General features: G+C 38.0%; 1 protein-coding gene across 1 annotated transcript in view; it reads left to right on the forward strand.

Moving 5' to 3' along the window:
- DNAJC27 (DnaJ heat shock protein family (Hsp40) member C27) overlaps window positions 1-13,350 on the forward strand; it is a 28,923-nt gene extending 15,573 nt beyond the window's left edge. The window contains exons 4-7 of the mRNA XM_039887669.1: window positions 3,241-3,405; window positions 4,012-4,134; window positions 6,076-6,236; window positions 9,535-13,350. Of these exons, the coding sequence (XP_039743603.1) occupies window positions 3,241-3,405; window positions 4,012-4,134; window positions 6,076-6,236; window positions 9,535-9,667 (582 nt within the window). The 3' untranslated portion in view covers window positions 9,668-13,350. The remainder of the gene's footprint in view (window positions 1-3,240; window positions 3,406-4,011; window positions 4,135-6,075; window positions 6,237-9,534) is intronic.
- Window positions 13,351-25,898: the final 12,548 nt, after the last annotated feature.

Here is a 25,898-nt window from a genome sequence, read left to right on the forward strand (position 1 = left end):
AATAGCTTTTTTTTCCAGCAGCTCATAAAAAATAGAAGTATAATTAATAGAAGCTCCTTGAAATCATTACTTCTGAAGTAACTTTTTTCTGAAATAGCCTTGATCTCTCCTTTTTTTTTTTTGTCAAATATTTGCTGTCTGTAGCTCAAACCTTCCTTTTGACAAGACCAAAGCCGTCATCATCTTTCTAAGCTCCCAAATTAACCAAGTGTATCCGTTTGCTCAGCATAGACCTCGTGAAGCACACACAGCCATTCTCACGATCTCTGGCTTCCTCAAATTCTTGTTGCCTGCCCTGCATCGAAACTTCCGCTGTCACCAATCCTCTTGACAGCTGTGTTCAAAGGACCTGCTGAGAAAGGACAGTCTGCTTAGTATATGAGACCACAGTCTCAGAGGGAACTGTCCAAGAGAGGACCGCTGAGGGAATGGTGGAGCCTGTCTCTTACCACCAGTCTCTCTTCCACTGGTGCACATCTGGGGTGTATTGATATGTGTTAGAGGGGCTGTAGAAACTCTCTGAGGCCTGAATGATAGTAAACTAACCATTTTTTCTAACCTACAGGCTAAAAAGTTTGCCATTTCTCTTTAAGAATTAAATAATCATAGGTCCCTTAGCATCCTATTTAATTTAACTTTGGATGAAGCAAGTCTTCTAACATTAGAAAGCTGTTTGGGGAGACAAAATAATAGAGTTGTAGGTGATTATTGAGACATCTACTTTCATTTTACAGATGAGGAAACTAAGGCTTGAGCTAATAAAATCACTTACTCAAGATTACATATATAACCTGTTGCTGAGCCCAGACTTGAACTTGAGTCCTTTGAAAGAGAAATCCATTGAGATTGCTTAAGTCTTTTTTTCTGCATGCAAATATCCCTCTGGACACCATGATCTGTGTTTTGAAATTCTTTTCCCCATTTGGCTTCTATTTCTATTCTCTACCATAGCACATTTAGCCATTTGATTAGACAAATATGTCTTAGATGTTTATACCTTCTAGGCCCAGTGGATGACACAAAGATGGTGCATCAAGATGCATGCCTTCCCATTGCTTACAGTCTAGTGGGGAAGACAGCTGGTTGTGCTGTAACTACAAAACTAGATGGGAAGTGATATGAGCTCTATTAGAAGTACAAAATGCTGTGGTATTAGAGGATATAGAGATTACATTCTGTTTGTCAGGAGTAAGGAGTAAGATGATGAGGAACAGGGCAGAAAAAAACTACGTGAAAGATACAGTGTTATAGCTAGACCTTGAGAGATTGAAGATAAAGGTCTCTGTTTCCAAATGGAGTTAGGAAAGCATAGGGCAGGTTTGGGGAATAAGAGATGACCCAGTTTGAAGTACAGGGAGAAAGAGGAGGACGAGACTAAGAAGTTGGTGGAGGACCGATCAGAAACTTTTAATATCAATTTAACACAAAGAGTGTGAACTTTGGGAATTTGGCAGTGGGGAAACAACAGACTTTTGAACTGGGGCTTTAAAAAGATAAATATGCAGAGTGTATAATGTTGCTAGGGAGACAGAAGACTTGCAATAGTTAAGTCAAGACAATGTTAGCAATGAAAATGGCAAGGAAGTGACAGGTGTAAGAAATATGATAGAGGTGACTTCCACAAGCAAAGGGAGAAGAAAGCAGCAGAGGTTAACACCAGGCTTTCAACCCAACCCAAATGACTGAGACTGGTGTGCTCCTTTCATCACTAAAAGTTTACGAGAAGGAAGAGTTTAGGTAGGAATAAGAGGGTTTCCTGTTGCACGTATTGAACCTGCGATTCCAATAGGACATTCAGCTGGAAGAGTCTAGAGCTAATTGGAAATGCAGGTCTGGAAGTGCAGATGAAAGGGTGGTTGATTTTGCTCAGTCGGGGGGGAAGGAAAAAGGAAGAGTGCCCAGACAGGATCTGGGGGATTACGGTGGCAGGCTGGAGTGGGAGCAGCGGGGAGGAGAGGAGGAGATGGTGGAAGAGAGATCAGTTAAGAACCTGCGGTATGTGGTGTATGGGAGCCAAAGCAGTAAGAGTTTCAGGAGAGAAGAGAGGGCCCCGTTTTTACTACTGCAGCGGGGCTAACGACCATGAACACTGAGGAGTGGAAGACTCCTGGTCTTCACTTAAAATTCTTTCTGATTTTGTTGGTTTTAGTTTTAGGGGATAGCTTCTTATGTTTCTGCAGAATAACAGGTCCTTACATTCCTGGTCCAGGTATCTATGCTTAGAAAACTATAGATACTTTATACCTGATGTGTATAAGATGTCTTTATTTTACTACATATCCAGCGTGAGTCTGAATACATACTGGAATTCTTTGAAAAGAATGTATAATACATGGCCTCTGTTACTGAAACCCCAAATCTGTCAGCGATGCTTCTTACCCATTCAACCTTAGTGTGCCCTGTACTACATGCTGCTTCTTCCCAGAACTGCAGATATGCCCCACAGGTGAGTTGCCATTTCTAATGAAAACATCAAAGAAGGACGATCAGAATGAATGCAAGGAAGGAAGGGAGAAGGTGCTTATACATTGTTTTCCAGGTACCACGTAGGTGCTTTGCCTTCATTCTCTCATTTAATCTTCACAATAACTCTATGGAGTACGTAGTATTAGCCCCATTTTACAGATGAGGAAACAGACAGAGTGAGGTTAAGTGACTTGCCCAAGATCACACAGCTAGTGAGTGTAAACCAGATCTAACTCCAGAGCCTGTGCTCTTTTCCACTACGCTACAAAGAGGCTTTGAATTTGGAGTTCTGAAGTTGGTGCGCAGACCCCAGAGTTACAGGGAAGCTCTCTCCCTAGCATCCTGGGGAAAGCCAGCTTTGGAATATGATCTATAAATTGCTATACCTATTGCCGATATTTGTGTCATTTTTGCCTTAAGTTCTTTTCACCATTGAAGTTCATCCTATGAAGAACTTTATATAATTTGTGTTCTTTTAAGATCTACTAACAACAATTAAGATTGATTGCCTCCGGGGAGTGGCCCTGGAGGTGAAGAGGGGCAGGAAGCTGTTGTTTCCATAATGTCTTTCGATACCAACACATTTTTTTTGGTCATGTTACTTTGATTGTATAGAAAGTCCCCCCAAAACCACCAGATACTAAGATACAACAGCAAATACTGTGAAAACACAAAAGTTTGCTAAGTTAATGACTGTGAGATATATTGTTATGAGATTACAAAACTCCCCAGCTTGCTATTTCAGATTTTGTGCCTCTGCTCTTTTATGCGAAGGTTCGTAATGAGTTTTACAAGGACACACAAGGTGTGATACTGGTCTATGATGTTGGGCAGAAAGACTCCTTTGATGCCCTCGATGCATGGCTGGCAGAAATGAAGCAAGATCTTGGACCTCACGGAAACATGGAAAATATTGTATTTGTAGTGTGTGCCAACAAGGTAACTGCTTTGGAAATGGTATGCTCAACTTTCTAGATTTATTATGGGAAGAGCGTGGCTCTGAGTTTGGGAGAACAAATAAAAAGAAAAATTCCTTATTCGGTAATTTCAGAATCACCAACTTTTAAAATCATATGCCCCTAAGAAAATAAAAGTTGATATATCAGGATTTTTATCCATTTTCATTTCTGGTGCCAAACTTGGGGAACGGTATTGCTGACCGAACAGGAGAGGTGAATCCTAATTATTATACTCTGACCTGCTTGGAGGAGGGGCAATTATTAGGTGAAATGTCTACTATAGAAAGATATGAAAAGCAGACCATAGCCCCTTGAGTGTGGCAAATATTCATCGTGAAACCAACTTTGTCACAGAGGTGAATAGTGGCAGTTAAGGGATGAAGTGTAGTGTGGTAATAGGCACTTGTTGCCACAGAAAATCAATCCACGTTCAATTATTAGTAAATCTTTGTCCTTTTGGTCCTGGTAATTTTCTGTACTAGTGCTGGGGTTCATTTAAGAATAGTATTTGCCTAAGTAAAAGATTGACGAAGAATTCCTTGGGACACGGTTGGAATCTTCTCTATCCCTCCATTTACTATTTCAGATTGATTGTACCAAGCACCGCTGTGTCGATGAAAGCGAAGGGCGTCTTTGGGCCGAAAGCAAAGGGTTCCTGTACTTTGAAACTTCAGCACAAACTGGAGAAGGAATTAATGAAATGTTCCAGGTAACCTAGCATTTTGTCGTTTTAGAGTTTGTGTCAAGGCTGCCCATGCCAAATTTTAGTGTAAATTACAAAAAGCCGAAAAATAATAGGGATTTCTCATTAGAATAAGCTCTTTTCAGAAGCTGGTGAGAAAGAAAGAGAAAGATATGAATATGAGTGTGTGCATATGTGTGGTACCTATCTGCTGTCTATTTTAGATGAGACCTGGCCAATCATGAGAATTACCTGGAGAAATTCTTCAAAATACAGATTGTTGGGTTCCAAACCTACTGGAAGCTTAATGTGCTGGAGCTAGGAATATATACATTTTGAAAAAACTCTCTAGGTGATTCCAATGATTATCAAGTTTAACAATGGTTATTATACACTTACTTATAAGTAGGACAAAGATTTTCTTCAAAACTACCCTTGATTACATTTGTATGCATAATCAAATGGAAGCATTGCTTTGGCAGAATTGCCTTGCTATACCTAATAGAATCCTATATTGTAGCCCATGGGGGTACAATTAGAGAATAGGAGACTATCATTGCAGAATCTAGCCACACATAAAAATTAGGTCTCACCAATTTAGTAAGCAATAGAAGGATGTACTCACATTGCAACATGAATAGATGGTCACTTTTTAGAACTTAACTAATCTTGAATAATTTTGAGGAGGGGAAGCTATTTAAACAATAAGTTATGAAGTCAAGTCAAATCTTAATTATAGGTACATTTGGAAGTAAGGGGTGGCATGAATAATGCATTTTTTCTTATGAATATATCAGATATTTTAGGAATTTTTAGAATTTCAAATAATGTAGCTATACTATAAAGAGTTGTTCTTAATTATTGAGTGGGATTTTATTGAATCTTTTATGCTGAATTTCCTTCTCACAAGCTGTCACCCCACCTGTTAGAAGACAGGCTTCATCCTTGGCTGACAGGCTAAGTTGGGCATCAGTAGCTTCTATTTCAAGACTAAATAAGGTCGATATCAGTTTGCCATGTTTGTATTCTTTTGAGTACATAGACCTGTGTGAGTTTGTACCTATATATGTGCAATAATAATACTTAACCATTTGAAGGGTATTTTATAATTCTGGAGGCGTTTATCTCATTTGAGACTCTTAATATGTGGCAGGCATTAATCTCATTTCAGATAAAAGGACACCTAAGATTAGTAGTGATTTATTCAAGAGTTGTGAATAATAACAGTTACAGGTTAAATCAGCACTTTAAAGACGTTAGTCCATTCTCTTTTGGCCTCTTATTGCGTCTGTGATGAGATGTTAGCTGTCATTCTTACTCTTATTCTTTGGTATGTAATGTGTCTTTTTTTCCCTCCAGCTACTTTCAAGAGTTTCTCTTTATCTTTCTTTGGTTTCCAGCAATTGTGCTATGTCCTTAGATGTGGTTCTCTTTATATTTATCCTTCTTAGGATTTGTTGAGTTTCTCAGATTGGTAGGCATGTGTTTTTCATCAAATTTGGGGAGTATTTCTTTTTTTACATATATATGCCTATTCTCACTCTTTTCTTTTTGGGACTCCAGCTACATATATATTAGACCATTTGATTTTGTCCTGTAGTCCTTGAGGCTATGTTTATTTTTATTTCATTTTTTCTTGTTTTTCAGATCACATAGTCTCTATTGCTCTGACTTCAATCTGCTGTTAAATCCATGGAGTGAATTTTTTAATTCAGTACTTTTCAGTTGTAGAATTTGCATTTGTTTATTTTGTTCTTAGCTCTCTACTGAGTTCTCTATCTGTTACTCATTGAGAGTATATTTTCTTTTAATTCTTTGATCATATTTTTCATTACCTCTTTGAAATAATTGCTTTTTATGAATTTTAAGAGTTATTGGACAACATTGAAATTCTTTAAGTTGATGCTTAAAAGGAATTTATATTTTCACAAAATCGGTTCTACTCTGGGACGTGTTTTCTTTTTGCAGACCTTTTACTCATCCATAGTTGATTTATGTGAAAATGGTGGGAAACGTCCTGTCACAAATAGCAGTGCTAGTTTCACCAAAGAACAAGCAGACACCATTCGCAGAATTCGAAATAGTAAAGACAGTTGGGACATGTTGGGAGTCAAACCTGGAGCCTCAAGGTAAGCAGTGTTCTAGGATGTTAGTGCTGAGTTCTATTATAGAGGAAGACTCAATCATCAAAATTATAGGTGCATTATATCTTATAATTGGGTAGAAGCATGAAAATGTGTGGAAATAGATTAGATTACTTAACAATGCTCTTTCACTGATCTTTGATGTTTAGTTAATATCAGTCGCCTGATGTGGGAACTATGTGGTGTACGTACATGAATACTTTCTGAAATTATATGCTCTGCTTTTGTTGAATAAGAGCCTTGAAACTAATGTAACCTTAAAAAAATACCTTACAGAAGAGAATTCTTAAATCATAGAAGCTTAGAGGAGGAAAGAATGTTAGTAATCAACTTGTTCAATTTTATAGGTGGGAAAACTGGGACTCAGTGAAACTAAACACATTTAGTAACCTAAGGAGTTAGTAGTAGAATTGGTTCTTGACCCCAATTTTACTACTATCTACCTGTTTGTCTTTATGTCTCTCTCAAAAAATCTTGTTAGTTCTTCATCTGTGTGTACTTAACGTTAAATTATTTTATTTTAGCCAAAAGAATTATTTGGGAGAAAAAGAAATGCAATCACTACTCTTTGTTGCTTGTGCAAGAATAAATCATTGCTTAGTACGGTTAGGTACCTTTTATTACAGTTTTATTGAAATATAATTGACGTACAGCTCTATAAGTTTAAGGTGTACAACCTAATGTTTTGATTTGCATACACTGTGAAATGGTTACCACAAATTTAGTTAATATCCATCATCTCATAGAGAAAAAAAGATTTGACCTTGTGATAAGAACTCTTGGGATGTCCTCTTAACTTTCAAGGGTTACATAACTTCTTACCATATACCACTACTCTTACTTTGCATATTATAATTTAGAAGCGTTCTTAGATCTTTTTATTTTGCACTATAGCTTTCCTCTCCATGTTTCTCCCTTTCTACTTTTTCACCTTGATTCCCACAAAAGAAAAAAGTACATCTTGAATTTACCTTGTCAGCATAACAGCATTAAGTATCTCTTCTCCGTTTCGGTCTCATAGCTTATCTTTAAATCAAGGAGGAAAGAGGGAAGGGGAAGAGGAAGACAGTTATTGGTCATCCTTGACGGGCCAGGCATGACTGAGCATACTTTAAACAGATGAGGGAATGAAGATGACCTCATGTATATAGCACCAAGTTCATTGGTATCTTTTAAATGTCCTTTTTGACTTCCATGGCCTCATTCTCAATTCTTCCATTTCATCTACATGGGATACTGGCTCTGAAACCAAGAAACTATCACTGTACTTATTAATTAACTTAGAACAGTGTTTATTAAGGAAAAAAGAAACTTTGGTTCCTTATTTACTCACTGTGGCTAATTGGAATCACCAAAATTTACAGAACCTCCATAATCCATATCCTTAAGCAGTACAAACATGTATTTTTCTTACCTTTTTTCCTCTGGGTCTATCTAACTTATTTTGTATGGCATTGAGCACATGTGGGCATAACCTAAAAACATTTTTTTTTAAGTTATAGAGAGTTTTAATGTTTGTTCAGTGCTAACTGTGTTTACTATTCTTGAACTTTAAGAAAATCTTCATCTTCAGTAGAATTAGTATATTTCTTACACACTTGACTCAGTCTTGTTTCTCCAGAAATTTCCTTTGAAAGTCTCTCCTGCTATCCAGAATTCTTAATGCAGAGGAACAAGCCTCATTACTAACCCCCTATGGATGTGTTCCCTCAGGAAACGGCGGCTACAGGAGCCCTGCCCAGGAGTCACTCATGGAGAAGGGAGAGGAAGCTGTGCCTGCCTCAAAGACAGTCTTTTAGGGAGAATGTAACTCTTGTTAGCTAATATCAAATTTATCTATGTAGAAAAGCTACATGCAAGTTTAAAACAAAATTCAGAAGGACTCTTCTAAGAGCAGAAAACAGAAAAAGCCTTAGAACGTATGCTTAAGACATGGAGAACTATTAACATGGTCCTATGACCTCAGTCTCTCCAAGTTGACACATAAGACTTTCTGTCACACCCAAGACATCTCCCTAATCTGGGGAGCCAAACTAGAAATTGTTCCAATGAAAAATAAAGGAGAGAAGCTAGGGCATTTGGGAAAGTACCATATCCAGGCTTATAGGATAACTGGAACCATGAATTACAAAAGAATGGTGGAAAATAAAACCATCTGGTAGAGACAGAGGCAGACTCTGACCAGGGGAGTGGTTGGATCTTTAGAAGTCTCACAGGTGCCTGAAGATAATAAAGAACAGAGTCAAGTGGTCCCCAGGCCCCTCCCCAACCTGTCCCTGCTTGTTGAGGAGCTTAGAAGGTCTTTGGAAAAATGCTCATTGTTAGTCATTTCCTCTCTGGATAATATTCTCTCTTGATTTTTTTGGCCTCAGGGAGCTCAGTGTATGTGACTCTCAGGTACTTCTTTCCATGTCCCTTTTTTGGTCATTGGCGTCACCATCTTCCCAGGGCCTCAAATTCCCCGTGACCCCGGAATTCATGTCAGTCTTTTTTCTTTTATCTACCTGTATATCTAGCTCATTATCTGCTTCTGCCAATTCTTTCTTTATATTGTATCTTTTATCTTCCCTTCCACAAACACTGTAATCTAAACTCTTATGGCCATGCTTGGGTTATGGTAACAACCTTCTACCTGCCTCCCAACTTAAAGAAACATCTTTCCTAGCACCATTTTGTCATGAAACACCTACTATTGTTATTGTTTATCAAATCCAATTTTTATGTTGTTTTATGTTGTTGTTTTGCCTTTATGGCCTTTAACTTACTGACCCCTGCTCCATGGCCAACTTCCTTTCTTTGTACTTCCCAGCAGTTTCCTGGGAACAACACGCCATGCCCGTGCTCTGTTCCTAGCCTCTGCCAGTTCTCTCCCAGTCGCCCTGTATGTCCCCACTCCCGTGTTAATCCCCAAGACCCACCTTTCCTAACCCTACTCCGGGGGGCCTTCTCTGATCACCCCATATCCTCACTGCTGTCAGCAAAGGTTCGCTGAGAGTCTGCTCGCTGCCAAGTACTGTCTCTATTCACCGGATCATTCTTTTACTAAGTGTTTTCTTAGTATTTATATACTCACTTGCACTATATTTTTTCTACTCGTATGTTAAATACTATTTATTTGTTTATTGTTTGTTTCCTAGTCCTGTAGTCTCACCCTTGGAAAGGGTGGTAATTATTTGGGATACGCTTAACTGTGAGAGCCGTTACATTATCCAAACAGCTAAATGCAGTGCGCGTGCGCGGGGCTGGCCCTGTTGCTGACGTCGACCTTTGCTGCTTTTCGTAGGGATGAAGTCAACAAAGCGTATCGGAAACTCGCGGTGCTGCTTCACCCTGACAAATGTGTGGCGCCCGGTAGTGAAGATGCCTTCAAAGCAGTTGTGAATGCCCGGACAGCCCTCCTGAAAAACATCAAGTAGAAAGTAGAAAAAGACAAGCGTGGGCCTCAAGTACAAACAGACTTTCCCTAGAGGTAAAATAGTCAACATAGATTTTTTTTCCTCCACAAAATTTTATTGCTTTTTCCACTCGTGTGTTATTTGGAAATTGGTAATTTGGGTGCCTGTTACCATTTCGTAGAGAGATGAAGTGAAGAGAACCAAGCATCACTTATACACCATAGTTCATTTCATATTTCCAAATTGAATTTTTTTTCTGATTCATTCGTAAGCTCCTTTAGGCACTTCATTCAGGGAAGTCCATTAGATTTCTAGAGGGAGGAAGGACAAGAAGACTCTTTCGCTTTGTCTTTTCTTCCTTTTTTAAAATTCATCATCAGAAAAGAAAATGACAAAAACAGAGGCAGACATAGCAAAACCCCTGAAAGTTTGGCGTGACCTCACAAGCAAATTGCTCCTTTTAGAATGAGTTCCGTAGGTGGTATTTTAACCATCAGCCTAGAATTAATGAACTCTTAGTAGCCCTTTGGAAGTTTGTGCTGCAAGGCAATGCAGTTCTGAAATCAGCAGCCCTTTTATGACATTCACGCCGTTGGCCTTCTCCAACCACCAGGGGGAGGGACAAGCCAGTCCTAAGAGAGTAAAGGCAACGGCAGCCACAACTTCTGGGTACACTGGCTGCTGTTAGTCCTGCCCCTGGATCTAAGACCTTTCTCTTGCTGTGGAAATGGTTTGCTGGTTGCTGTAGGGAGTGTCATCACCTAGGCATCAAGAATCAGACCCAAGAAAGAGTGGTGGCAGGTCACACTAGATTGTGCACACATCCCCAGTCACGCACGGTCAGCCTGGCTGAGGCACTTTTGGTGCCCTAGGAGAGCCCCCACATGAGACTGATGCATTTTCTTGTTTCTGCATCATTTACCACAGACAGATGGGAAAGACCAGGGTGCTTTTCCAACAAGTGAGGCCTCCTCTTTGCTTCCTCATCAATGTTGGTTCCCTCTTTTTTCTCTCTTCTTCTCTCCCTTCTTGTTTTTATTTTTTATACATTACATCTGCATCATTTCTCTCTTCTCGAAACCCTGGTTTCCAGCCACTGCCTTCTCAGTCCTCCCTTACAAGCCTTGACCCGGGCCTGGTTGACCAGAAACAAGAATGGATCCTCGGGGTAGTGATGGAGGGAGAGGCCTTAAAACCTGTGTGGGAGGAATCTCCGTAATTTTGCTTGTGTTCTAAATTTCTGAATAGTAATATTTTTAAACTACATTTTATGAAAATTAATTTCACATAAAAAAATGCATCCTCTTGCCATCGTCTCCTCCTGAAGCTCCAAGGGTGGATGAAGAACAAACGTTAGGACTGGCCTTTCTTTCAGAGCTTGTAGAACCTTTCTTACTGCGTGACTCGTGACATCATCACTCGTTATGGCACCCATAATTTTCCCTGTGACGACTCTGCACTGATGGGGGCTTTCAAGGGCATAAAACATTACTGTCTGTGAGTTTTAAACAGCGATCCCACATTGATCGCCTATTAGCATACCTTATCACCTAAGAAGAAAAGCCACTTTTGTTTAATTTAAGCCCACTGCAGTCTTCTGGGTTCTCACCCTTTCCCAAGCAGCTTCACTTTGTGTGGCTGCACTTGGGCTGCATCGAGCCCGTTGTTAGGAAACCAGAGCATTGTTTTCTAATATGAGTTTTCATCTTAGTGATACTGAAAATGTTCTTTTTTATGAATTGAGATCTGAGATATGATTTCTTACGGGATTTTTTTCTGGCCTTTTCATTTTAACTAGCTCCTGAGACTGCAGAACTCCAACCCAAAGTTATTCTGTATCTAAATTTTGCTTAAGGCATTCATCATGTCTATAGTGATTAACCTGTTCTTGCAACAGACTTTAGGAGTGAATGAGGGATCGTGCAAATTGACATGACAACTCACTGAGTATGTGGCCCTGTATAAAAAGCTGGTGCCAGTTTTCATCACTGTTATTAAACACTAGGTTGGTCATCTCACCAGCTACGTTGTGCATGTGAACAATTATAGCACAAATAGTTCTTTAGTTTTTTCATGCATATCTTTACATAATCAGTGACTTATGAAAGTTAAGCCTGATCTTGATTCTTAGGTCTGAGGACTCCGTTCCCAGCACCTTCATTATTAATATTAAGGATGGCCATGTACTAACTACTTCATTTATGTAAAGGAAAGAAAAGAAGAAAAGTAAGATTCAGAGTCCTAGAATTTTTCTGATTTCCATAATCCTTGAGTAGAATCAAAAGATAATGAAGAATGACCTGCAATGAAAAGTTTTTTAGTACTAACTTCATACAAAACTTTACAGACTTCTGCACATTAATTTATTGGTGCAAATATGTACTTTGTCGTTCAACCTCATTAAAATTATTCAGCCAGTTAGTATTTCAAAATATATCAGTGAGAGTAACTAGCAGACTAATTTCAATGGCTAAAAAAAAATTTATAGAGAATCTTGTATTTCAAAAAAGAAAAAAAAGTTTGAACTGCTATTGTTCAAGAAAAGCCATTCCTTCCACATCTGAGTCATCAAGAATGAACACTGTTAAAACTTGTTAGCAATCCCTGGAGGCATTTAATCGTCCAGCCTACCTAAGCACTTTAAAATGCACCCTCCTTTTGTTCCTGTTCTCTTTTCGTGCCTCCTTTTTAGTTGATGTTCTCAGCCGTCAACATTCCTTTCACTTCTGCGTTGTCATTGTATTTCTTTACATAAATATGTCCTTGGTTTTGTTTACCTGTTAACTTAAAAGTCCAGATTCGGGCGTATTGTGCTGCTACCCAAGATAAATTGCTGTAATTCTATAGATTGCACACTGTTCTCACATTTACCTGAAGAAACTTACTCTAATATATTCTCTGGTAGCTATTTCTTTATATCCATCAACTAGTACCTAATTCACTGTTAGTTAAATGAGCCATAGGTAAGACAGCTAAATTTCTGAAAGCCAGAGTAAGTTTGCAGCATCAGTAATGACGTAGCTGTTCCTCACACAATCTGGAGGGAGAGAGAGGTTATTTCAGTTTCAAGTTAGAAAGGGGGAGCCATATGTACATTGACCTTGACAGTGACAGTGCCTTTCTTAGAAGTAATTTCAGTAGGCACAGGAATGTTACACCCTTCTCCACTGCACTCCACCTAAATGACTCTGCCAATGTTTTTGTAAAACTTTTGAAAATAAATTTGGCTGCAAAATACAGCTAACCACCTTCCTTTGCAAGTTTTGCAAAGTGAAGAAAGGTTTATACTTCTTGTGATTGGTATTTAGCACAATTCTAAGGCAGTTAATACTGTTCGTACATTGGTTTTTCCATTAAACGTCTCTAGAGAAAACAAAAGCTTAAACCTGTGATGTGGATACATCAGATTGTGTCTAACAAGCAGTGCAATATTAAGCGGTGCAATAAAGGCCCTGTTGGTGAAATGGCTTGTTGGAAAGTTGGACACTTTGGGTTAGCTTCCTGCATTGACTGCTCACATGAGCATTAGTCCTTTCACCTGTGAATGCAGTCTCTAAAGAAACCCTTTGCTCTTACGAGGTAATTCATGTGTTTGTTTTCCGTTGAAAATGTTAAATCTAACAGTTGTTTATGTCTTGTATAGAGAGTGTAATATGTATTTAAGTTGTGTATTTTTATAAAGTAAAGCCAAATATTAAACACTAGTCTGTGGGTTGTGCTTCCTTGTTGAGACACTGGTCTGTAATGTAAAACACATTAGTCTAGAAGCCAGTCTAGTTCCTCACCAACTGAGACCTTAGATAAAACATCTGGCTTTAGTTTCCAGTTGGTAAAACGGAGGAAATTTTTATTCATCGGTTCATCAGGCTAGTCTTAGCCTTATAAAGTTGTGATGAAAGTGTTTTGATCTCTTAAAGAAAGATACTAATATTATGTTTGCCTTTTTAATTCGGATGAAACTGTTATCTCATTTTAATAATACAGATCTTAATAATTCAGTTAACCAGTCTTTGGACAACAAGAATCCTTAAGTAACAGATGGTTGTGAACCCAGAATTTGAAAGTGGAAGCCTTGTAGGGCCAGCCCGCAGAAGGCAGTCTATCTCTACAGGCTTCAAACAGGAGCTTTAGTTTGCATTATGAATGACATTTGTTCTCATCTGAGAATGTCCACTTTGGAGAGCTGATGTACCTTCTTCATACTGCTAATATGTTCTAAAGGGAAGCTGCCAAATCCTCCTGTGATCCACCCTTCCTCCCTGGCCACAGCTTGGTCCATGAGATGGGAATGTCACCCAAGCTGAACCAGTTGGCGTTCTTCCCTGGGATCTTTCCATCTGAATCTATAAAAACAAAATTCCTCTCAGTAGAGGGAGATAGGAGTAGTCTGCTGATGCTGGCAACCTTGATTACAACCTTATGGAAAATATTTGAGAGAAAGAAGCAGACGTTCAGAAAGAGAGTCCGGATGGCTAAGACCTTTTTCCTAGTCCCCAAGGTCCCCTGAACTGATGGTTCTTCAAGCCCATCAGCACCCAGACTCCTTCCAGTAGATCTCCATTCCGTTTCCTGCTTAAGTTGGTTGGAGTTTGTTTTCTGTTACTTGCAGCTAAAAGAATATGAGAAAATAATAGACACCAAGGATTGTAAGCACGGATGAGAAAGTTGTGGTCTGTAGACTGGTATAATATTTGATAGGTATATTATAAGCTTTTTATTTTCAAATATGCCACATACTTGCTGTGTCTCATCTAGAGTCTGGCTATGTTTTAAAACAATAATAACCACTTGTAAACTAAAAAGAAATATTAAATTTATTCTCTTTTTAGGGTCAATTCAAAATGCAAAATTTTATCTAGCTTTTTGGTTTCCATTTGATCCATTGCCTATCAGGGGCACTTCTAATTACTTAAATTTCTAATCAAATTTTTTTTTTGTTAAAACAGTAATTAATCATATATTTATTGAGCACCTGCTATGTGTTAGGCCTTGTTCTAGGCACTTGGGGATATAGCAGAGCACAGAACCAACAAAAATTCCCACTGTGCGAAACTCATATTCTAGTGTCATTATTATTTCTTTAATTTGTGAAGTTATAATGAAATGTTCTTTTTTACTATAAATTTATTCCCTCTACATTTCTGTCTGAAGAGGCACATTTGTATTTTTGACTACTTTTCAAGATATGCAATTTTACAATTAATACTGATTGCTACTATATACAGAAGATCATATAGGTTGTTAAAATGCTGTATTAATTTTTTTTGAGAACTTAATTATTATACAAATCTGTTTTTCATGTTGACTTGAAGGATATAGTTCTAGACTTTAGGCATTTATTTATATGTTTTTAAAATTTATAATTAAAATAGTCTTCCAAAGAAGTTAAGGTTATATTTATTTAGAGGGAAAATATCTAGAATCTAAGTCATCATTTTAGTTAAATCAGTATTATGTACCTGTGATACCACCCAGTTAAAAGTCTGATCAGTTGACTGTTCTAAAGGATGCTATGACTTTAGGAAAATTATTTCTCCCTGTATCCAAAATAGTTAGTTGTTAGTGATAATTATAAAATCAGCAGATACAGCCCATGAAAGCATTTTACTAGGAAAGAGAAAGTAAAAGCCTGCTAGAATTGAGAAAAATTAAGGTGAGAAGTGCCTGCATGCCTCATTTCAGCATGTGAACATTCTGCTGGTTTCAGAGTATGAGAGAAAACAAAAAGGTTAGTAAGATCAGTACTAAAGAGAGAGGCAGCATCTTAGTGATTCAACAGGAAAATAAAAGAAAATAAGAAACTGACTCTATTCTGACTAGAAGGGAGCAAACAGAAAAGCCCCAAGTCAGTGGTTGTCAGATGTTTTCTACTGACAGAACCCTACCTTTCTAGTGAACTCTAACCAACATGGGATCCCATGATTAAAAAAACAGTCAAGAGCAAGATTTTATCAGGATGAATGTATAGGTTCACACTTTCAACATCCTCTGTATAAAAGCAACCTAAAAGGCAGTTTTTCCCCTTAAAGGAGATGCAGCGTTTATATCAGAACACGACAAATCCCCACACTACTCCCTCCTGCACACAGATGCCGGCGAGGAGAGCGCATTGTGAGAGAAAGTGATCCGGTTCAAGGAAAGGAGGGGTTTCTGCCAGGCGCTCTGTACTGATGGCAGTGCTGGACAGGGACACCGTTTCATGAAGTGTCCTAATGAAATTTTAGATACAAGGTAAAGTACTATGGCTTTGTAAAGTGAGGCAAAGAGCTGAGCTCCTCGTCGTAAGAAATGAACAAGACTTCTAGAGGTTGGAGGTGCCTAAAAGAACAGGAAGAGAGACTTAATAACATAGAGCAGAAGGCTGGGGTATTGAGAAGCATAATTGGAAAGATATTAGATGTTAGGAATTACTAGATATTATGTAATATTATAAAGAAAGCCAAAGAGAAGTTCCCAGTAATGGAAAGAACCAAAGGACTTTTAAGAAGATGGATGTCTTTTATAATGTTATCACCATTTTACGGAAAACAGGCTTAGAGAAGTTTAGTGACTTGCTCAAGGCCACATTGGAAGCTATTCAAAGCCAAACTTGCCCAGTTTCAGAACCCAGGTTCCCAGTTTACTCTTATCAGCCTAAGGATCCAAATTTTAAAATATTCTGCTTCACACTCTTAAGTACTATTGTATCTGCTTATTCTATGTTGCTTACATGGTCATAAATAGGCCTATATTGTTTAAAAGACCACAGAGATATAATTTTTCTCATTAATGACACAAGTTCAAATCCTACATGTGTGCATAGGAATAAAAGTTATTTCTGGGGTGTGCCCAAGCCAAGGGAATTAATATGACAAGTTAATGTGTTAAATTATGGAATATAATACATTTGCATATATTAATGGCTTTTTTTTAGTGAAATTTTGAATAGACTCTTGCGGAACCTCTTATGCTTCCAGAACAGCTTGAAAATCATGTCTTAAGGGACATCCACTCTAGCCAGCAACTGAAAGTTAAGTAAGCCTGAGAACTAAGAAATAACGAACGGAGTTGGGGGAGAAGGAACAGACGGAAAATCAATAAGGAAACATCAGCCTTAATGAACACATTAGACTATATGAACTTAATAGATATGTATAAAACATTCCATCCAAAAGCAGCAGTATACACATTCTTCTCAAGTGCACATGGAACATCCTCCAGGACAGATCATATGTTAAGCCACAAAAAAGTCTCGACAAATTGAAGAAGATTAAAATCATATCAAGCATCTTTTCCAATCACAGTGGTATGAAACTAGAAATCAATTATGAGAAGAATGAAAAAAAATACAAAAGTGGGGAGATTAAATAATATGCTACTGAACAATCAATGAGTCATCTAAGAAGTCAAAGAGAACTTAAAAAAATACTTAGAGACAAATGAAAACAAATATGACATACCAAAATTGATGGGATGCAGCAAAAGTGGTACTAAGAGAGACGTTCATAGTATTACTAAAGGAAGTAGAAAAAGAACAAACGAAGTCCAAAGTGAGTAGAAGGAAAGAAATAATAAAGGTCAGCAGAAATAGAGACCAAAAAAACAATAGAAAAGATCATTGAAACTAAGAGCAAGTTGTTTGAAAAGATAAACAAAACTGACAAACCTTTAGCTAGACTAACAAAAAAAGAAAGAGGACCCCAAATAAATAGAAATGAAAGAGAAGTTACAACTGATACCCCAGAAATACAAAGGATAAGAGGCTACTATCAACAAATTGGACAACTTAAAAGAAAGAAATTTCCATAAACATGGTCTTCCAAAACTAAATCTGAAGAAACAGAAAATCTGAATAGACTGATTACTAGAAATGAAATTGAATCAATCAAAAAACTCCCAACAAATAAAAATTCATGACCAGATGGCCAACTGGTGAATTCTTCTAAAGATTTAATACCTTTTTTTTCCAAATTCTTCTAAAAAGTTGAAGAGGAAGGAACACTTTCACATACTCAAATACATTTTACAAAGCAAGCATTTCCCTGATAGCAAAACCAGACAATGGACACCACCAAAATTACATATCCTTGGACATAGATGCAAAAATCTTCAACAAAATATTAGCCAATTCAACAATACATTAAAAGGATCATATACCACAGTCAAGTGGGATTTACTCTAGAGATGTAAGGATAGTTCAACATCTGCAAATCAATGCAATATACCACATTAACAAGATGAAAGATAGAAATCATACGATCATCTAAATAGACACACAAAAGAATAGATTCAACATCTATTTGTGGTAAAAACTCTTGAAATGGGTATAGGGGAAATGCATCTTAACATAATAAAGGCCAGATATGACGAACCCACAGCTAACACGATCATACTTAATGGTGAAAAGCTGAAAGCTTTTCTTCTAAGGTCAGCAACAAGACAAAGATGCTCTTGCCACTTTAGTCAGAATAGTATCAAAAGTCATAGCCACAACTATTAGGCAAAAAAAAAAAAAATCCAAATAGGAATGGAAGTAGTAAAACTTTCACTATTTGCAAATGACATGTGCTGTATATAGAAAACCTTAATGACCACTAAGAAAACTGTTAGTATTCACGAATTCAGGAAAGACACAGGATACAAAATTGATATACTTAAATCTGTGACATTTCTATATACTAATAACAGACTATCACAGAAATTAAGGAAAGCCCATTTAAAAAGATTATACACTACGATCAAGTGGGCTTCATCCCAAGGGCACAGGGATGGTTCAACATACGCAAATTGATTAATGCAATACACCACATAAATTAAAAAATAAGAATCATGTGATCATGTCAATAGATGCAGAAAAAGCCTTTGACAAGATATAGCATCCATTTATGATCAAAACACTTAACGAAATCGGTATAGGAGGCAAGTACCTTAACATAATAAAGGCCATATAGGACAAGCCGTTGGCCAACATTATACTTAATGATGAAAAACTAAAAACCTTCCCTATAAGATCAGGAACAAGACAAGGCTGTCCACTATCGCCACTCTTATTCAATATAACATTGGAGGTCCTAGCAAGAGCAGTCAGGCAAGAGAAAGATATAAAAGGCTTCCAAATAGGAAATGAAGAAGTCAAACTGTCACTATATGTGGATGACATGATTCTCTCTATAGAAAACCCTAAAGACTCCACAGGAACACTACTAGAAACAATAAGCAAATACAGTAAAGTCTCTGGATACAAAATCAACGTTCGAAAATCCTATACTCTAATAATGAGGCATCAGAAAAAGAGGTGGAAAAAATAATTCCTTTATTGGAATAAAAGGAATAAAATACCTAGGAATAAATTGAACAAAACATGTGAAGGACCTATATAATGAATACTATAAGACCCTATTAAAAGAAATCAAAGAAGATAAAAAGAAATGGAAAGATAGTCTGTGTTCTCGGATTGGAAGAATCAACATAGCTAAAATGACCTTATTACCTAAAGCATTATGCAGATTTAATCAATCCCTATCAAAATCCCATTGGCATTTTTTAAAGAAATAGAACAAAAAATCATCAAATTTGTATGGAAGCACAAAAGACCCTGGATTGCCAGAGCCATCCTGAGAAAAAAGAATGAGGCTGGAGATATCACTCTGCCCGAATTCAGATTATACTACAAAGCAACAATAATCAAAATGGGATGGTATTGGCAGCAAAACAGACTCACAGACCAGTGGAACAGAATCGAGAGTCCAGAAGTAAACCCATATTTACATGGGCAAATAATTTTCAACAAAAAAGCCAAAAACAGTGGAGAAAGGAAAGTCTCTTCAATAAATGGTGCTGGGAAAATTGGAAGGCCACCTGCAAAAGAATGAAACTAGACTTTTGTCTATCACCACACACCAAAGTTAACTCAAAATGGATTAAGGATCTGAATATAAGACCATAGTCAATAAAAAGCATAGAAGAAAACATAGGAACTAATCTTAAGGACCTTGGACTTAAAGAGGATTTTATGAATTTGACCTCAAAGCCAAGGGAAGTAAAAGCAAAAATACATGAATGGGACTACATCAAACTAAAAAGCTTCTGCTCAGCAAAAGAAATTGTCACTAAGGTAAAGAGACAACCATCTAAATGGAAAAATATATTTGCAAGCAACACCTCTAATAAGGGCCTAATACCCAAAATACACAACGAATTCATATGACTCAATAACAACAAAAAAACCGATCCAATCAAAAAATGGGCAGAGGACCTGAACAGACACTTCTCCCTAGAGGACATACAAATGGCCAACAAATATATGAAAAAATGCTCAACATCAGTAGCTATTAGGGAAATGCAAATGAAAACCACAATGAGACACCATCTCACACCTGTTAGAAAAACTGTAATCAACAGAACAAATAATAACAAATGTTGGAGAGGATGCAGAGAAAAAGGAACCCTCATACACTGCTGGTGGGACTGCAAATTGGAACAGACACTATGGAAAACAGTATGGAGTTTTCTCAAAAAACTAAGAATTGATCTACCATATGATCCAGCAATCCCTCTACTGTGTATTTGCCCCAAAGACTTGAAAACCCATATCCTAAAAGATATTTGCACACCGATATTCATAGCATCACTATTCACAGTGGCCAGGACATGGAAGCAACCAAAGTGTCCTATGATAGATGATTGGCTAAAGAAGCTGTGGTACATATATACAATGGAGTATTAGCCATAAGAAGATATGAAATACTGCCATTTGCGACAACCGGGATGGACCTCGAGATAATCATGCTAAGCGAAATAAGCCAGACTGAAAAAGTTGAAAATCACATGATATCACTCATATGTTGGATATAAACCTAAAAGTGACAAATGAACAGGACAGACAGAGACTCAGGGACATGGACAATGGACTAGTGGTTACCAGAGAGTATGAAGTAAGTAAGGAGGGAGGAGGTAGACGGGGTAAAGGGGGTCAAATATAGGGGAGCTGGGGGAGGGTGAAGTGGGTAAAGGGGATCAAATATATGATAGCTGAAGGAAACTGGACTTTGGGTGGTAATCACACAATAGAACATACAGATGTCAAATTATAATGTACACCTGAAAATTATATAATTGTATTAACCAATATTACCCCAATAAACTTAAAAAAAAAAAAAGAAAAGCCTATTTATAATTGCATCAAAAAAGAATAAAATACCTAGGAATAAATTTAACCAAAGAGATAAAAGACTGTACACTGAGAACTGTAAGACACTGATGAAAGAAACTGAAGAAGACACAGATAAATGGAAAGATTCCATTCTCATGGATTGGAAGAATTAATATTGGTATGTCATTACTACCCAAAGCAATCTACAGATTCAGTTTAATACCTGTTGAAATTCCAATGGCATATTTCACAGAGCTAGAACAAATAATTCTAAACTTTGTATGAACTACAAAAGACCCCAAATAGCCAAAGCAGTCTCAAGAAAGAACAAAACTGGAGGTTCATGCTCCCTGGTTTCAAACTATACTACAAATCTATAGTAATCAAAACAGTATGGTATTGGCACAAAAACAGACACTCGGACCAATGGAATAGAACTGAGAGCCCAGAAATAAACCCACACATATATGAACAATTAATATATGACAAAGGAGTCAAGAAAGTACAATGGAGGAAGGACTGTCTCTTCAATAAATGATGCTGGGAAAATGAGACAGTCACATGCAAAAGAATGAAACTGTACCACTAATGCTACATATAAAAATTTAGTCAAAATGAATTAAAGACTTGAATGTGAGACTGAAACCGTAAAATTCCTAGAAGAAAACAGGAGCAGTAAGCTCCTCGACATGTCTTAGCAATGGTTTTGTGAAATCATCAAATGGAAGGGAAACAAAAGCAAAAATAAATGAGACCACATCAAACTAAAAAGCTTCCAAACAGTGAAGGAAAAGATCATTAAAGCGAAAAGGCAACCTACTGAATGGGGGAAGATATTTGCAAGTCATACATCCGATAAGGGGTTAATATCCAAAATCTATAAAGAATTCATACAACTCAACAACAAAAAACAACCCAATTAAAAAATGGACAGAGGATCTGAATAGGCATTTTTCCAATGAAGACATACAGATGCCCAATAGGCACATGAAAAGATGTTCAACATCACTATTAGGGAAATACGAATCAAAACCACAATGAGATATCACCTTTCACCTGTTAGAATGGCTAATTCAAAAAGACAACAGGTATTGGAATGATGTGTACTGTTGGGACTGTAAATAGGTGCAGCTACCATGGAAAACAATATGAAGATTCCTCAAAAATTAAGAATAGAACTCCCATCTGATCCAGCTATTTCGCTTGTGGGTATTTGTTCAAAGAATATGAAAACACTAATTTGAAAAGATATACATATCTTTTCAAATTAGTGTTTTCATTGTAGCATTACTTACAGTAGCCAAGATATGGAAAGGACCTAAGTGTCCATCAAGGAATGAATGGATAAAGAAGATGTGATTGATAGATGATAGACAGACAGACAGACACGTAGAAACACAATGGAATACTACTCAGCCATGACAAAAGAATAAAATCTTGCCATTTGCAACAACATGGAATGTATAATGCTATGTGAAATAAGTCAGAATGAAAAATAAATATTGAATGATTTAACTCATATGGAATCTAAAATAAACAAAAACAGACAAATGAACAAACTAAACTAAAACCAAACTCATAGATACATGGAACAGTATTAACCAGAGGGAAAGGTTGGGTTGGGGTGGGCAAAAGTAGGGAAAGGGGTCAATTGCATGGTGACGGATAGTAACTAGACATTTGAGATTGATCACTTTGTACCGTATCCAGATGGTGAATTACAATGTTGTATACCAAACATAAAAAAAAAAAAAAAAAGGGACAAATTGGAAAGTGATTTCTTTCTCCCCACCCCATCAAACACCTACTTTCTCAAGCCTTCTGCTGCTGTAGGAAAAAGTCCAAATTCTTACCATTTATTGAGCACTTACCATAGACCAAGTACTTTCTCAGCAATTTAAAAGCTTTTTATTTGTCTCACAATGATCCATTAGGATAAATATTTTATCCCCATATTATAGATGAGGAAATGTGCTCAAAGAGGTTATGTGAATTATCTAATTCCACACTAGTGTTGCCTAATAGTCACCAAAAGATGTGTCTACCTGGAACCTCAAGACTGTGACCTTATTTGGAATAGGATCTTTTCAGATGTAATTAGAGCGTAAGGATCTCGAGATGAGATCATTCTGCAATAGGGCGGGTCCTAACTCCAATTCCAAGTCCTTAGAAGGACTTTCTTCGTGTTCTCAGTACCTAAAACAAACCTAGTAAGAACTTGATAGATGAATGAATGAATGAATGAATGAATGAATGATCTCTGTTGATGAACTGTGAAGTAGATTATAGATCCTTTTCAACCAATTATGAAACAAGTCACAGAATACAACTGAATGTTGGTAAAAAGGGTCCTGAGAGTAAGAAAATAAAAAAAGTATGAGTGCCCTTAGCACCCAAATATGTCACTCATTAACCAGTCAAATCTTGGTGTAATTTTTTTCGTTGAAATTTGTCAAAGTATTTCCCTGGTTTATAGAAGTTCCTTGGAAAAATTACAACAGGTTGACTTCGCTTAGAATCAGGCCTGGCCTTTGATGGACGCCAGCGCCACTGCTGTCTGTCGATGACCTGTCTGTAGCTGTTCCTCCCCCTTCTCTCTTGCTGGTGGAGTCATGTGGTCCAGGTGTCTATCTCCCGTGTGTCTCATTGGCAAATCATGAGTGATTGAAGACGTCCACGGTGGTACCGGGTCTGTTGCCAGGGATTGTTTTGGAAAAGGGATGTGTCCCTGTTCTAGCCCATTCTTCTGGGGGGCTTCTGGGAAAGAGTTTTGTTCTTCAAAAAGTGAGGCATGGAAGGAAGCCGTTCCTTTCTGTGGGACAGTGCTATATCTACACGTGACTCTGGATTATGGTGCCATCATGTAGCGTGGGGGAGAGTTAGCCTGTGATGGCAAAGCTGATACCCTAAGGCTGGCAGGGCAGAAGATGGAAAGCAGCATGGACCTGAAAACTTGAGCCGCTGGATGACTAACCTTATATCTGTTGGGCAGAGGTCCTGTCCAAAGACTCGTTGTAGAGGTAATACATTTTCTCTGCTGTTTAAGCCATTTTGAGTTGAGTTTGGGGTTACTTAAGACAGAAATCATCCCAATTGCCGAAATGATCTCTGGCCCCACCCAGGAGAGACGCCTGAGAACTCCACCATTTGCAATTTATTAAAGAAAAGTTCTGTGTTAAAGTACGAGTTTTACCCTTGAGAATGATAAATCACTGAACTTTTAACACCTTAGAATTTATTCATTTTTTCCTAAGCATTCCTTCATCAATCAAGCATTAAGTGCCTTTTCTATGCCAGTCACTCTACTATACTCTGGGATCACAAATGATGAGCAGTGAGTATCAATTTATAACTAAGGTTTAAATCCTTTATATCATTCTCTCTGAAGTTATTCCAATGTAATTATTTCCACTTAAAAGCATATTTGAACTTACGCTTGAATTTTTTTAAAAATCCCATTTATAGCTACATTAATGCAAAATTGTGAAGAAGGTGGAAATTCTCCAGCTCCATCCAGATTAATGTACGTGACTTGTGGACAAACTTTTATCCAGAGAAACAAAGAAAGAAAGACCCTTCACCTGCCTGACGAAAGGGATAAAGAAGGGGATGCCGGCGAAGGCTGAGTGGATGAGGGAGACAGATGTGCTCACCGCCCTGAGAAATGAGCAAGACTCTGCCAGCACAAGAAAGAAAGAGCAGAGGGCTCCAAGCCAGCAGAAAGACTGACTCAACACTAGCAGTTGCTAAAAATAGCAGAGCAGGGTTATAAGCTTTCCTGTCCAAACAGATTTAAAGCTGGCAGGTAGTGTGGGCTCTGTGGGGCTATCCGTGAATGGAAAGGTTAGAGCCATTTCACCAGGGAGCCTTATATTGGAGGTCTGATCCTTGCTCAGCAATGAGTGAAGTCTTTGCTTCCCACTTGACAGGGATGGTGCAGGTAAAGCTGGGGACAGCCGAGAAGGGAGAATGGGTGAAAGAATTGCTAAAACCCACTCGAACCCATTTTACTGAGGTGATTTTTAAGAGAGTGGGGGAAAAAATGTTAAAATCTGAAAAAAAAATTTAAAAGGATCGAGTTCTTGTCTGGTTTCGAAAAAGCTTAGCATGTATTCTGCTGAAGACAGCACTTTGAGAAAGGTGCTGCCCGTGGCACAGCAGGATCAGAAAAGAGAGAGCAAAGGGGGAAGCTAATGTATTCCCACCTCTTGCTGAGCAGTAAACAGCATCTCTTTAAAGAACACGAGAAAGAAAACAATGCCACGAATTATTTAATAGTTATAAAAATTACTAGCTGCAAAAGCACATGAGTATGCGCAACCAAAAACTTGGGTTTGTGTCTAACTCGAGTGTAAATCAGCATGACGTCTCATGTGCCAGACCCGAGGACGTTATGGAATGAACCCTAGACCGTTACTTAATTTTGGACCGCCATCTCCGGGTAGCTATTATTTTGTGTTTTCTTGCTAGTTTTTTCTTGACAGTCTCTTCCTTTTTTTCCGAGCCATCTTTTATCCCAAATCAATCTTCTGAGAGGATGTAGGTGATCAGCCCATATTATTTGGTCAAATGAATCGTCAACAACTGTGAAGTGTAAAGTTGTTTCGGCTCGGCATTCAAGGCCTTCTGTGGTCCTGCCTCTTCTACCTGGCTGTGACTTCCCTTTCTATACCCTTCCACTACCCATCTTCATTCTTCATCCCCATGTCCTCCTGGGACTTTACTGCCTCCATGTCTTTGCTCACATTGTTCCTTCTTCCTGAGGGGTCTTTTCCTCATCTCTTGGCAAATAGTCTCTCCTCTTTCTTCTCGAGTGCACCCTTCTGCACACAGTCTTTTCCGGTCCTCAACCTTGAAGTAAACATTATGAGTGCTGTTCAGGAAACTTCCGCGAGAAGCTTGACTCAGAAGGAAGGAGGAGCATAGGAGGCAGCTAGAGGGGATGACGGGTCTAAAAGGGTTGTTCTTTGCGATTTAAGATGGGAGAAACTTTACTTGTTCGAGGAAAGTGCCAGGAAAGAAGGGGATGGCCGGGAGGGGAGCAGGGGCTGGGCTCCAGGGCTGGGGCGGGGTCAGCCCTGCACGGGAGATAGTCACTTCTATTTCTGTTGTGCTTTTTGG

This window comes from Pteropus medius, unplaced genomic scaffold (assembly GCF_902729225.1).
Source record: "Pteropus medius unplaced genomic scaffold, Ma_sr-lr_union100, whole genome shotgun sequence".
Lineage (NCBI taxonomy): Eukaryota > Metazoa > Chordata > Mammalia > Chiroptera > Pteropodidae > Pteropus > Pteropus medius.